We start from the raw sequence: 15,580 nt of genomic DNA on the forward strand, positions 1-15,580 counted from the left end.
TCTCTCTCTCTCTCTCTCTCTCTCTCTCTCTCTCTCTCTCTCTCTCTCTCTCTCTCTCTGTCACCTAGCGCTCTAGAAGCAATGCAGGAAAAACGAGAGAGAGAGACAGAGAGTGAAACATAGTAAAAGAAAGAGAGGATACACTCATTACTTCTTCTCTCTTTCGTTCTTCCCACCAACTAAACAATTAGCTAGACAAGAAAAGCATCTTACTCTCTATTGATTTTTCTTACTCATGCTAGCTTTGTCCTCCTCTAGAACAATACGCAGTTTATTCCACATGTTCATGGCGGGCTTCTTTGCGTGGCGATAATGCTCACTTTTCTTTATCGATTGGATATTTCATGGATATTGAGTCGACAAAAATAAAACAGATGAAATTGACTACAGCGAATATTATTACAAATATCATGGTGCACTCACTTGTGTTTTCGTTTTTCCTCGTGGTTTCTTGATCAGTCCGCGTAGTCGAGACCCTTCTCTTGTGCGTCCTTCCAGCGATATGTCAGTTTCCTCCCGGATATTTGGATTTTTATATATAGCTCGGAGAAATAACGTTTTCGAACGTGCATTTGTATGAAAAACGAAAAAGAAAAATTCCGACTAAATAGAATACATCTCTGCAGTTTGACCGTAACTTTTCGAATCATTTTTACAGATTTTTTTGTTAGCTCGGGGAGAACTCGGTACGCGCTGGTGCAGCGCGAAAGCGGAATTCTTTTCAAAAAATATGCTCGCAGGGGAGAGAGATCTCAAATCTATTACTGTGTATTTCGTTATTCGCGTTTCGTTCGTACCCACCGGCGCTATTATCAATTTATGTCGACTCTCAAAAACTATTGCTGACTGAAACATCGACAGGATTCGATCGGCAAATCGAGTCACGCTCCGGAAACATTGTGTGTTCAAATACTCTAACGAGTGTGCCAGTTTTGTCGGACGAAAAGAGGAAAAGTAACGTCGGGATCTCTTTTAAATGTCGCTATGAGTCATCAGCCTCCATTTTGCGAGTTCTCCGGACATTACGAGAATCGCGATGACGATGAAGGTACCTTCACAAGAAGAATATCGCGCACTTGGTCGAAATGAGGAGCGCATCGCGGCTCGGCCAACCCGTATAGATCGCCGTCGGTGTCCCAAAGGGACAGATCTCGGTGCCGTCAAACGAGAATGAAGGTGTAGCTAGTACGAGCGATCGTTACACCTACGGAGCATGAATAAAATTACGTTTTAGAGCGTTAAACGCGATGCGGGCGGGCCGTGATCGTTCCTCGACCGCCTATTCTCGAAATATTCAGTTTCGATGTGTTATCAATACGGTCGCGGCATCAAAAGCGGCCGATATGCCGCGAGCCGCGCGTCGATCTAAATTACAAACTCGACTTTACGAACAATCGATAGGTTTGTCGCCATGCTCGGACTATTGACGAGTGATCACGCGCGCGCGTTCGTCGTCCTAATATCAGATTTAACGTCGACATGGGGGAAGACAAACAGTGCCCGTGTTCGATGATGAAACGCGGGACGAGACAAACACATGGCTCCGAAATACTGCTGTAATAACGGGATGTAAATTTACCGAGATAGACGAATGCACCGCATTGCATCATGAAAATTCGACGTCGTTCGTTCCAGATGCGTTTTTAAGCGGATATTCGTGTACGTGCGCGTTACGAGATATTATACTCTCTTGTCCATAAATTATGATAAAAACCGGGCGAAAACGTCTACCGTTTATACGAAGAAAGGAAGGGAGAGAGTGTGCACGCGTGTGTGAGAGAGAGAGAGAGAGAGGGACAGAACTTTTACACCATACGTTGTATTTTCATACACCGTAGGAAGATAGGATTATTTTCCGCATCTATTACACGCGTTATAATTTTACATATTGCGCGGTAGATAGGTTTATGTGCTTTTCTCTTCTTCTTCTCTTTTTTACAGCCAACTAGCTATGATTGTTTACGATTACTGCGAATTAGTCGTAACGCGTCTTCCCGGAGTTAAAGCACGCGAGAGTTTTCAATACGACTCGAAGTTTTCAATGCTAAAACATCTTATTATATACGACCAAATAAAATACCTAATTCCTCTAAAGTGTGATAATAATAATTATTGGAGTAAAAAAAGGTCTCCCCAATGGGGAATCGAACACCGGTCTTCCTCGTGGCGATACTAACCACTCTTGTTTCTTTTTTACTGAGACACTACTCGAAAATTGTTTGAAATTTATCCGATTGTGTATTCGAGCGTATCTAAAAAATTAGTTAAATAGCTGTGGAATTGGACGATCGTGTGCATCAAGTGCAAACAACACGCCTATTATAAGTACAGAGGAGAAATAATATAAAATAATATAAAAAATAATATAAAAAAAATAATTATATTTTGTAAATAGTTAAGCCAAACGATACATTCATTTTTATAGCGTCAATGTAATAATAACATTTAATAATAATAATAATAATGAGAAGAAAAAAAATCGAGACTCCCCGACGGGGAATCGAACCCCGGTCTCCCGCGTGACAGGCGGGGATACTAACCACTATACTATCGAGGAGTAGTCGGTAAGCTCGTCGAAGTTTCAGCTGTACAGTTCTCGGTAACGAGTTCTCCCAGAAATTATAATTGATAACTTCTCTAATTTTGCACGGTCATAACAAAATTATAATGGGTGAAGACCAACGTAATTAGTCCGACATTCACAGTTGCCTGTATTGTTCTCTGCATGCTGTCCCCACGTTGTGTACAGCGGCGTACAGTGACAAACGCACACGTGGACAAGGAGCCACGTGTTTCGTTTCGCGACACGACGAATTTTATAATGACGCGGCGTGAAATCGGCAAGGAGACGATACCTCGTGTAAGGACGACGAGTGAGCAGGAGGGAGGGGTCGGAAGAGCCGTGAGCCGACTGGTATTTATCCTTTGGGTAATTTATACGCGTCATTTTGAAATTCGCCGTTTCGGATTCGGACGCGCCGGAGATTTAAAAGCGTCGCGGTCCGCTCGCGCGGGACCGGTCAGGCCCGTATACAACTCAAAAGCCGAATTTATCGACTGGCGGGACCGATAAATTGTTTCGGGGTCCGTGGCAGGACGCAGTGGTGGACGTTATTGAGCCATTAAATCGTGATTACCCGCGTGTTATTGGGTGCGGTGACACGGAGACGGGACATTCTTCTCCGCTACCATCTCCCCTTTTCCCGCGCAGAGCAACTGCTGCTGCTGCTGTCGCTCCTCGCGTCGTCTCTCGTGAATGCATCACAAAACCCGGCCGGTCCTAAGCGCATCGCGAGTCCAAATGTGTGCCTCCTTTTCTTGCTCTCTTCGTTCCTACCCTTTCTCTTTTTTCCAATTTTTTCATCGACGGTGGTACGGCGACGGTGTACAAACCTGTTTCTTTTTTCGCGGACCGCACCTGCGTCCGTCCACGGGGCGTCTCAGGTGGGAATAAAGGTCGTGGGCGAGCTGTGCGAGAGAAAGAGAGTCTGCGAATCCGGGGGCTTGTCTTGTTTGCGAGTTTATCCGCCGCCGCGTCGAGATTAACGTTGCAGTGTGTAGAGATTAGACATCTCCTCGAAAACTCGAACGTGCCGCATAATTTTCTCGCACTCTTACCGACTACTGCTCATCTCACTCGTTTTCGACGTGCGCTAATGTGTGCGTTTCTCGCGAATTTCCTGATTCTACGGGACTAGAAACTACGGGAAATGAGTAGCCTTTTTATCGGTTCAGATACCCTATCCATCTGTCTACACTCTTTTAAACTGAATCAATAAAAATGTTTTCGATTGTATCAGTGAAAGAAGTATTTCAACGCGATAATCAATAAATATTCACTGATTTTCATAGAAATATTCCTATTCTACTGCTGCTATATTTCATTGATTTTGCCGAGTAAAATTTTATTTCAAAATTTGTAATTTGCAAATTCGTTATACACTGTATCAAATCCAATTTTTTGCAACAATGGAATTAACTTCTATGCGAATTGTGCGTACAACGACTCTATATGTTCTCAAAATGCAACAACAATGGAAACATCGTTACCATTAACTGATACTTTCAGCGAAATTTAATTGGTTGCAGTGTCATACTTTTAATTAAATTACAGTTACAAGTATAACACACTTCAGTGAGGAATACATTGGTTGCACTTTAGAGAGCGCCATTCTAAGAAAATCCCGACGGTCAGTGGAATCGCAAGGCCGAATGTGTGCATTTTGTAAGCGCGTTTGCCGATTTACGATCATCACCGTGACTGTCGAAATGACGAGAAGCGAGGAAGCACTTCCTCCGCGATGCCATCGAGCACTCGAGGAGGGGAAAAAGCGGCAAGGCCCGATGGCGCAATGGAAAATTCGTGCTCAGCGTGCGTGCCGGCGATAGTTAACGGCCATAATTGCGGTCTACATATGCATGCTGGATGCGCCGCTGCCGGGACTGACTGTTCCATATTCAACGGTTAAGTGTGATGTACGAGTTTTGAATGTCGCGGCATATCAAATAGGTGTAATCGCACGTGGGGTATCCCCTCCGCCTGTCCCCTTCCTGTACGCCGCGCCGCGCCTCGCCACGCCTCGGTTTCGCGATAAATTTCGCACAATTAACTAAGCACGCACGTTCAAATCGCGTGTTACCATTTGCAAACCGATTTCACGTGGGCCGAGCTACCTATCAGTTTGACGTCGATTACGAGCCGAGCGATTTGATCGATATTAACTGATTCGATTCGACAGAGATATTTGCCAGCCAGGGGAAAAAGTCACGGACAATTTAGAATTTTGACAAAATAACTAATTGTTTGTTTAATTTCATTATATTATTACTCACCAAACTCTTCAAGTTATTCTCGTTATTTTAATTATCTCATAATTGAGCAAACAAAAATTTCATCTCATAATTACGAACTATCAGGAAAATTGTCGTTTCAAATAGGTTAGATATATCGGAGACTCTCTGTATTGTTAGAATTCAGACTAAAGATCAATTAATAACTCGAAGTTCCGTTTTCCTTTTAGTCGATTGTGTAGCGCCAACTTGAGAAGTCTTCCAGTCCTCTCCTCGATAGTATAGTGGTTAGTATCCCCGCCTGTCACGCGGGAGACCGGGGTTCGATTCCCCGTCGGGGAGTTCCGATTATTTTTTTTTCTTCCCATTATTATTATTGAACGTTATAAAAATTAATGTCACTTGCAATGATCAATTATTTACAGTGCACAATTATTTTTTGCGCCGCATCTCCTCTTACGTACTCACTATATGCGTGTTGTTTGCGCTTGATAGCCAATTTCGCGATTATTTAACTAATTTTTTCAAATGCGCCTGGACGCGCGATCGACAAATTTCAACCAATTTTCGAGTATTGTTCGAATTAAAAAAAAAAAACAAAGAGAAAGAATGGAGAGGAGAAAACGCGACGATTCGTCGAAAGCGATTTGTCCGCGAAGGAGCACGCGATAAGTCCGAGTCAGTCTGTGGGTCATCGAAGCGCCTAACAAATCTTCTGCCGTCGCGTGCGCCATGAATCTCCGGTAATCACCGTTGTCACATCGCCGAACGTCGGCCTTCGTGTCGACCGAGTGAATAATAACGAGTGTTTCGCGAATCATCCGACGCGTGTCTAACGATTCCCCCTTCCCCCTTCTCCTCCCCCCTGTATCGCCGGTGATAGGCGCCGCAGGAGACGGCCAGGCCGTCGAGCGTCGGACGAGCAGCAGGACATGAGGGAGGGCAGAACATAATTGCACCGTGTGTAATTGCACCCGTAAGAATCCGCCGGTCGGGAGCGGTAACGTCGGCGGGACGTCGACTTCCCCGGTCTCGGGGAAGTGTTCCGCGATCGTGTTCGCCCGTAATAAGCCGTAATCGAGGGTAAATTTAGGGTCATGTGATAGGCACCGTTTTTTTTACCCCTTTCTTTCTTTTCTCCCTTCCTGCCTCCTCTTTTTTTAGGATACGCCGCCGTTGCACGCGAGTGTTCGTAGAATCGGCGCGGAACGTGCTCTTGAAGAGCCGCGGCGAGCGAGGGGACACCTCGTGAATCCGCCTTAATTCCGTTCGCTCCCGGCGATGATGTCGCCCAATAAATCTTGCGGAGCTCGCCTACGTGAGACGGAGGGGATGGAGGAGAGATCGCACGTTCACTTGTCTTTGCCGTTTCGCGTACCAACCGTGCTGTTGAGCATCCGCGGATAATCTACGCGCGTCTAAATCAAAGACAATCTGATAAGGTCGAGGTACGACTGACGCGCATCGCTTGCGTCACGTTCTATCGGAAAAAGGCGCGATACGAAGTACGGTCGAGTGTGGAATGGGAACGATGATAATGATACCCACTGCCAGTGTCGGTAAACGTGAAGTTGGGACCTACCGTGGCGTGTATCGCGAGACAATCGCAATCAGCGTTTGCTCCAATTTTCCGTAGATAAGGTGAAAGTGCCAATTTCTGAACACGCACACTGAGTCACAAAATAGTATGAACGCATTATGAACAGCGCTTCAAGATATCAAAATTAAAAGATGTGAAAATAAATTTAAGATAACGTAATGACGTGTTAATACGTCTTAATACATCATGTACTGTCACTTCGACTGCTGTAATAACCGATTCATGGGCAAGTGCGTCAGCAGTACCTCTCACTGTTGACATCTTGAAGCGCTGCAACTTCAGTGACGTTCAAACCGTTTTGTGACTCACAAGGGAACACCGCGAACCCGAACTCTTTAATTTTGATACACTTTTGTGAGTATATAGAGTAAATCAATACATGAATAACGGTATATTCCATTTGTGTCCTATCGCTATTTAAAGGTATGATTTACACTCTCAAAGTAAAAAGGACGATTCCACTTTTTTTCGTGTATTACTCTTAAATTAAAAGAGATAGAACAATTTTTTCCGAATAAAAGTTTAATGGTAAGTTAAGTGCTGTAAATTGACGTGAAGCATAAATAAAAAATACTCTTTTTTATTGTACAAGAATTTTTTATAGGTATTTTTTTATTTATACTTATGTCAATTTACAGCACTTAACTTACCATTAAACTTTTATTCGAAAAAATTTTTTCCATCTCCTTCAATTTAAGAGTAATACACGAAAAAGTGGAATCGTCCTTTTTACTTTGAGAGTATAAATCATATCTTTAAATAGCGATAGGGCTGTTTAAAGGCAAATGAAATATACTGTTATTCATATATTGATTTACTCTACATACTCTATATTCATATATTGATTTACTCTACATACTCACAAAAGTGTATCAAAAACAAAGAGTTCGGGTTCGCAGTGTTCTCTTGACATTCCTATTATTTTAATTTTTAAATATGAACATTTAAACTTTCAGCATAGAATATGTGTACATATATTCAATAAATATATATATATTTCATATATATTTCACATATATATGTCGAACGTTTAAATATTTGTATATAAAGACCAAAACGCGATAGGAATACTCAAAGTACGTGTTTAGACACTGATACCTTCACTTTAACAAGATAAGGTCTAAACAGTCCCTTCTTGTTAAGAGCCGTCGTGCTAACAAGAGACACTCGCAAGACTTGTTCTAATTATTTAGTCATATACATAATTTAAAAATATATTTTCATAAAAATTTCATTTTTATAAGTATATTTTAATTTTGCAAATAGAGCGCGTTGGTTTGTAAGGACATATCTTTACATAAGGACATATGAAAAAAAACATGCATTCATATAATTAGTAAAAAAGTAACATGCGATATCGGTTGTTGAGAACAATTTAATGTAATTAGAATATCATTATTGAATATACGTATAAAAATATTCCACAGATGTGTAGGACTTCTCATAATTATTTATTGGAATATTTATACGTCACAGCAAATTAAATTAGATAATTTAAACTTAGACATACGTTTCCTTTAGCAAAAATCCACTTAATTAATGAAAATACACTTTTCCGATCGATACGAGAGAGGCGGAGAAGTTACGTGCACGATCGATTCTTATTAGCCGGCCGGCCGATTACATGCGATTACTGCAAGTACAGTGTGTCTAGTCTAAATAACGAGCGCGGCATGCGCGATTGTGAGAAAGACCGTGGAGCCTTTCGTCGTAAAGTCCGACCATGAACACACGATAATTATTTCTTTCGATCGCCCTGCTCTCCACCTCACCTGCGCCGCACGTACACGTCCCTCTGTAATTACGGCAAACGAATGCTATTATTGCCGCCTTATTAAGAAAATAATTACGCGTTGCCGCGCGATTACGTACTTCACGATCAATTATCGGGTCCGGCAGAACGACGAGTCCTTAAGTGTCCACCGCCGGGCAGAGTCACTCGCGCGACCGTAAAAATAACGTGGCGAAGGATTTCTCTCGGACGGCATATCTCGGAACGGGCTGCTAATTTTCGGCTGAGCGGGCGGGGGAAGGCAGGGGGTAGGGTGAGCGCGCTTAATCGATATTAATACGTCTTTTTAATTAATTACCCCCATCCCTGCCCTCCGCGTGTTTACTAAAGCGGACCACACGTTGCGGCGACTCACGCTGTTGTTGCGACGCGGCTTGTTCGCTCGGCGGAAATCCGCTGTCTGCGAATAATTGCCTCGTACAATCTCGCGACAATCCGGAAAATCGTTCTCTTCCGCTCGATAATAATTCTAATACGCTAAATAAGAAAAGATATGGCGATATTAATACGCCCGTTACCAGCGTCGCACATTAAAATTAATGCTGCAATTCTAAGCAGAATCGTAAGTCTCGTAACTTGTTCTCATAAAATTCGTCAGAACTTATAAGTAGATTTACAAGTCTATGCAATATCATATCGTACAATCGTACAATCACTTGTAAATATCGTAAATTACATGAAATCGTAGATATTTACGAGTAATTGTACGACATATGATATTGCACAGACTTGTAAATCTACTCATAAGTTCTCAATTTTACGAGAACAAGTTACGAGACTTACAATTCTGCTTAAAATTGCAACATAAGTATACATTATTGTATAAAGAACGATAGCGAATGCGCGTCCAAAAAATGTAATCTTTATTACATTTAGCTTTATCATATTCAGCGGATTCGTCTGATAGGTGACCTCAAAAGACTTTCCTAAAAAAGAACAGTATTCTAAGCATAGTATTGTTAAAGTTAAAGGAATTTCATCCTTTATCTACAAGTCTTGCCTTTAATAGGAATTTCTTTTAAGAAGCATTCTGCTTCATGTAAGCATATTTCTTTCGATTCACTAAAAGAAAAAAGTTAGAGTAATGTTCAATATAATTTCAACTAATAGCTCTAATTTCATTAGAAGAATATTTTTTCAGCATTCACTTAAAATATGGAATTACAGGAAAAAGCATCACGCAACCAGAGTTCTTTTCTTTCAATTAGGTGTTAGGAGTTTTCTTTTGGTTTTAGGAGCACTATAAGAGAGTGCTATAACTCGAGTGCTATAAGAGGCAAGATTCCATTAAGAATGAGATTGAATGTGTCAGTTGTTGCAATTATCACCTTTGATCGGTCGTTTCTTTCTCGGAACGCGACGCGAAGCGAGGTTGGGCGCATGGAAGACGCACAATAACGGACGTTAGACGGTTCTAACAGCGACACATTTTCGCCATTCAGTCGCCGACACTTCCACTCTTCGCAAAAGTCGCACAATGGCGCGGCGGTTTTTTTCCAAATATCGTGTCGTCACGACGTCAGAAGTCTGACTTCGCCGGGAAACACGGGCGAGAACGGAAAGGCGGACAAGAGCGGCGTGGAGCGAGACGGGGAAGGTCTCGCCACCCAAGTAGCGGCATTTGTCGGTGATTGTCCGGGGTCCGTGAAGGTCTGGGCTCTCGCCCTTCGATTCTCCCCTCGCCTTCTCACCGGCGAACGATCCCGATCGATCCCGGTCGTCGCTCGGATGCCGACGCCGGGCCATATACGAAACGCCACACGGCAGGAACCGCCGTTAATTATCCCACGTGCCCTCACTCGCACCACGCGCTCCTCGCTCTTTACCCACCTTGGAACGAAGTCGTGACACTACGCGAGTTTCGACTCCGTTCACGTTGGCGGTAATATCTGATTTATACGCGGCGATGTGTTGTTTAATATACAGTTCGATTTTGTTCCCGGATGGGAAACGCGGTTTCACAACCGCGGTCGCTGCGAAATAAAAATAATACGGCAAAATCGAATGAATAGAAATTGGAGGGAGAGAGAGGAAGAGAGAGAGAGGGGGAGAGGGCAAGGACGGGGAGCACGTTCGATCGCGAATTCCCCGCTCGAGGGAAAGAATAATAACGACGAGGCTTGTATTCTTTGCAAATTTTTTTCATGTACCTCACGTAAGGATAACAGTTGTAACGTGCGTTTTTCTCTCTTTTTTCTGTTTCAGGTCAGTTGAGCTCGATTTCATCCCCTGCGGAATCAGCGTTGTACGTGCGTGTGTAAGTTAAATCGAGATATGCGACGGGCTTCAATTTAGCATCGGGCCGTTCGGGATTGAGGCAAAAACGACAGTTTTACGATGTAACTGGGACACACGCTGTGAGCATCGAGTCGATGGCAAACACGGTCAGTTTGCCCGATCTCTTTTGCCCGACGATTTTATGGCGATTTACTCACGCAAACGAAAATACCTCGTTCGGGAACGCCGCGATGGTGGTGGCGTGTATGCACGCGCGCGCGTGCGGGCCTTACTCGCTGTAGCCGGAATACTTATATCGTTTGGTACGTGCGATAATTGCTTCCGATCGTCCGATTAAAAAAATATCTGGACCGAAAAAAACCAATTCGCCCGAGATTCGCTGTCATTCATCGTGTGTCTCGTCGCGAATGAAATAGCCAGCCGGCGGTATCTCGCTGAAATTAGACAACTTTGAAATTATTATAGAGAATTGCTCTCGTTCTCTGCGAATAGTCGATCGCCGTCTTGCCTGCCGAAAACTGAACTGACGATTTAATTATTGAAGATACAGTAAGTAGATATAAGAGTCGAAAAATAAATATGCTTTTTTAATTGCATTAGACTATAACTTATAATAATTATATTATACTTGAAATTGCATTACTTATTCTTGAATTCTCCTTTATCGTTAACAATACGTCTCTAAAAATGCTTCATAATTATTAAATACTTTTTAATGGACTATAAGTTACCTTTCGAGACACTCTTAGCGATGAGTTCAGAATATGGACCATTGACTCTCTGATCGGTTTTTTAAGGGGCGATTATACGTAACTCAGTAAGTCGCGATGATATCACAGTGTCGATTAATGCCGACCATTGACCGTCGCGGTGTCAAAAGTTTTAGATTTTCGGTCTAGAGCACTTCGTACCTATACTGTGATTCGTACGTATACGCGAAGAGAATTTTATAGTAAAACTTATTACAGAATCTTGTGACCGAGGAATAGATCGATTTTCTACAGTAATTGACGGCCTTTCATTTCATATGTGCTATTTACGTTTTAGAAACAGAAGTGTGCTATTAAAATATGTTTCTAGTGAAATTTGTTGTTTGCGGCGAGATTTACTATACTTCTTAGCAAGACAGTCGTTACTGACAGTTTATATATTTCTGCACACTGCTAGAAACATAGTAGAATTAAAAAGAAAATGATGGAAAGGAAAAACTGTAATATTCTCTCCGTACAAAAACGATACTTCGTCAGCGAAATATTGCAATTTTCGCACAAGACGTCCAATCAGCGATGACTCGGTGAAAAAATTAAGGACGCGCGGAATAATCGCATGTCGCGCGAAATATCGCCGACGAGGTTCCCGGTAATTGGTCGATCGGCTTGCGCCCACAGAGCCGCGTATCTCCATTCATCGGTAACCCCTAAGGTCCATCCGCGCGCATTATTCTCTCGCTCTCCCTCCCTTTCTAGAACTACAGCGGACGGCAGCGGATTGCCGCCGGACACAGGTACGGCACTAAAAGAAAGAAAAGTTTGCTGAGATAGAAGGGAAGAGGGGATCGTGCAGGACACCTGCAGCGGCTTAATAGTTTATGGTAGCCTGTGGACTTACTCTATAAAAATATTTTTCTTTCCGAAAAGGACGGAGCGCGCGCGCGCGCGCGCGAGAGAGAGAGAGAGAGAGAGAGAGAGAGAGAGAGAGGTAAAAGAGAAAAAATAGGAAGGAAACCACAGAACAATTAGGATTGTGCGAATGGAAGGGTTAGAATAACCGTATAAAGTTTATCAGACCCACCAAACGTGCTACTTCCAATAAATTTATTATTGCGCGCGGAGTCCAACATTATTAATTGTGCTCGACGGAAAGAACAAAGATCGTATTTGTATCTCATATTATTGAAAAAATATTTGAAAATTTATTTGCAGAAATGTACTTTACACTATCAGTAAATTTTCAAGTATTTTTCTCAGTATAGAAAGATGAAGAGATAAAGGAACAAAGACAGACAGGTGGAAAGAATTTGGACAATGTTGAAATACTTTGCCTAACGTTGCGAAGCAATATAATGGAATATATAGAATTAATTATATTAATGGATATTAATATTGCGCAAAGAGAAAGAGAGGGGGAGAGAGAGAGAGAGAGAGAGAGAGAGAGAGAGAGAGAGCACATAAATCGTGCAGCAGAAATAAAACTCGACGAGTCCACTTCGTGAATGTGTATGACTCGCGTCGCTTGCTCGCGGTGAAAGACGCGTGTTTGTCGTGTCCTCCTCACAATCTGGTTTATCTTCCGCCGCCCGTGTGCAATCGCGTCGCCGATCTTCGCCAAATATTTGCAATTTCTTCATCCGGTAGCGCGCGCGCGCCGCGCGACGTGCGGCTCGTTATCGTAACCTTCTCTCGCATCGATCACCACCGGCTGTCCTGACGATTGTTATTACGCGTCGTATTCGACATAATATTTACAGCTGCGCCTCGCTTCGAATATAAACGTGGCTCACCAGGATGCGACGTTAATCGATATTTAACAAACATTCCTTATTAGATCTCGATAATCGGACTGATCATATTTCGCGGATCGTATTTCGCACGTCACAAATGTCTAACTTCGACGTTTGAAGTCGATATCGCTGTATAATATTGTGAGCGCGCGTGGAATCTTCTTTTTTTGTTTCATACACTATTAATGCGTTTCTTTCGATCCATTTGTGTTTTATATAAAGTGAAATCAACGTTCACAAAAACAATAATTTCTTCATCCCAAAAAGTGCTTGGTATTCTGATAGCGCTAAGAAAGTAGCATCAAAAGTTGTTCAACCTGTCCGGTTATATTTAAATAGATTGACAAGGGAACGGACGGATTTCTTAAAAAATTCAGGAATGCATGAACGTCGGTGAATTATCTCGATAGGATATCGCGGCAGCAATATGAAGATTCAAAGATCTTCATTCCCTTAGCTGAATCCTTCCACCTTCATTTCTCGGAGACGTCTACATTAAATAATTACGGTCTGCTTGTTTTAATCACGTCTGCCTCCCTCTCCTCGAAATATCGCGTCGTTACATTTTAACACGTCAATCAAATCCTTTCTTCCGTCTCAGAAGCGTGTAAGGAACGCTTCCTCGCCGCGTCCATTCTTTTTCCTTATTGTGGCGCAGCTACGTGCGCGACTTATCAAGTCGGGAAGTTCGACCGAGGTGGTCACGGCGGCCTGAACTTGGAAAGAAGTACGTGCCTGCGGTCGCCCAAGGTGCAGCGCACGAAAGGGAAGAAAGAATTTGAGTTTCGGCCGAGTGCCGGGCGAGCAACTTCGGAAACGACCCAGAGCTCTAATTGAGTAACTTTTTCCAGTTCGACGCGGCTTGTTTGGCGAGGCGTTAATGGGACCGTTTTGGGACAGGTCCCGGAGAATGGTAGACGTGGCTTCCGTAATAGGAAAAAGTTTTTTCGTCGGGAAAAGCAATAGCCGCGGCTTATTTACCCGCCGAGTTCTCGCGCTCGCCGCCGCGCGATCGCGATGACGGACTATTGATCGCGCACGCCGTGGGAGTTCATTTATCGACACGGCTGATTAAGTAGAATATGAAGTGCGAGCACTGCGGGGGAAATGTTTCAGTATCGCGAATTGCACGATCAGAAACGATAACTGGCGCGAAATTCTGCGAAAAAAAGAAAAAAAAAATTTCCGGTACCGGGAATCGAACCCGAGCCTCCTGGGTGAAAGCCAGGTATCCTAGCCACTAGACCATACCGGAGTTGTTGAAAGGAGCTGTTTTATGGCAGTATCATACCGTCGTGTTGTTGTCAACTGTTTCAATTGGCTAATTTAATCTATTTTAATTATGCAGTTTACGCTGTCATGTGCGTAATTACGAAATATAAAATATATTAAAGAGAAAGAAAAATGTCGACTCCTGAATTTATTAGATGTATAAAAATTTGTAGACTATATTTTCGAAATATGTATTAATTATGATAAAAGCAAATTGCTGCATATATTTTGTTTAGGTCAATAAATTACTGTCATTTGAGAAACCTATTCAGAACATGCGGAAAGCTGTACACATTGAGGATGAACCTTCAATGGTCCTGTGGCGCAACGGATAACGCGTCTGACTACGGATCAGAAGATTCCAGGTTCGAATCCTGGCAGGATCGGTATCTTTTTTTTTCTTGCATATTCTTTTCCATTGCAAAGCAACGTTATTGCAGTGGAACTCGCACGTAAAAAATAACTCTTAAAAAACAAACTCTTAATTAAAAAATCTCAACTTTTAAAAAATAAATATATTTTCAAATATTTTTTTCTCTAACTTCGATTTAAATGATGCAATTTGGATGCCAATTGCACGGATTAAAGTTTCAAGACAAGCAAATACGTATCAATCACGTTGAGATCGGCAGAGTTCTTTCGGGAGAGATGAAAATATTATCACAGTCTTTCGTAACTCTCGCGCGCGCGCAGAAATTACACAAAAATATCGCAGCTGCATTAAACAACGGTAAGATAACGGGGCGAGTCCCTTGCTTCCGTTACCGGTATTGATTCTCCACTAAATTTAACGCGTACGGGAAAATCTCGGCGCGGAATCAGAGGAGAAGTGATAGCTCGCTTCGCCAAGTATTTACCAAGACGCTAGCGGAAACCAGCTTCGGCTATCGGCCGAATATCGGTGCGATGCCGACAATCTCGTTATCAAAGACGTATTAAGAGACATCTCTCCTCTCTCGGGCGTTTGCGGGCGCGCGTTTCTGCGGACACGCTCGTGAAAGTCGTTTGCGTCGTTTCGCGTTACATCAGAACCCCGGGTATTACGAGAAAATGTTTCGCCCGCACCCCGAGAGATTTCAGCGAACGAGGCGATGGGACTACTCGTAAAACAATCATTTTGCCATCCACCCAGCGCGACTCGCATGCTGAACATCGGTAATACGTGGGATATTATTGCAAGAAGGGACGCGTTATATGAATCCGCGGGGAGAAGTTAGGGGGAGAGGGGAAGGAGGAGGGGAGTCGGTACCCCAAGCGACGAACAATGGCCGATCATATTACGGGTCTTTTTTTAAAACGTTAATGGAATTTTCTCTTGTAATTTCCGCGTCTTGCTCTCTTTCTCTCTCTCTCTCTCTCTCTCTCTCTCTCTCTCTCTCTCTCTCTC

At 42.9% G+C, this 15,580-nt stretch overlaps 1 protein-coding gene and 4 non-coding genes across 5 annotated transcripts in view; 2 read left to right on the forward strand and 3 right to left on the reverse strand.

Annotated features, from left to right (window-relative positions):
* LOC116845941 overlaps nt 1-8,487 on the reverse strand; it is a 14,132-nt gene extending 5,645 nt beyond the window's left edge. The window contains exons 1-2 of the mRNA XM_032819190.1: nt 8,482-8,487; nt 424-603 (exon numbers count right to left, since the gene is read on the reverse strand). Of these exons, the coding sequence (XP_032675081.1) occupies nt 424-603; nt 8,482-8,487 (186 nt within the window). The remainder of the gene's footprint in view (nt 1-423; nt 604-8,481) is intronic.
* Trnad-guc lies at nt 2,486-2,557 on the reverse strand. The gene has a single exon. It is a non-coding gene; the product is annotated as a tRNA-Asp (tRNA).
* On the forward strand, nt 5,062-5,133 carry Trnad-guc. The gene has a single exon. It is a non-coding gene; the product is annotated as a tRNA-Asp (tRNA).
* A 5,617-nt stretch (nt 8,488-14,104) lies between the features above and the next one.
* Nucleotides 14,105-14,176, reverse strand: Trnae-uuc. Its single transcript has one exon. It is a non-coding gene; the product is annotated as a tRNA-Glu (tRNA).
* A 330-nt stretch (nt 14,177-14,506) lies between these two features.
* On the forward strand, nt 14,507-14,579 carry Trnar-acg. The gene has a single exon. It is a non-coding gene; the product is annotated as a tRNA-Arg (tRNA).
* Nucleotides 14,580-15,580: the final 1,001 nt, after the last annotated feature.

Source organism: Odontomachus brunneus, unplaced genomic scaffold, assembly GCF_010583005.1.
Source record: "Odontomachus brunneus isolate Ranch 3 - 2012 unplaced genomic scaffold, Obru_v1 Obru_scaffold_059, whole genome shotgun sequence".
NCBI classification, from domain to species: domain Eukaryota; kingdom Metazoa; phylum Arthropoda; class Insecta; order Hymenoptera; family Formicidae; genus Odontomachus; species Odontomachus brunneus.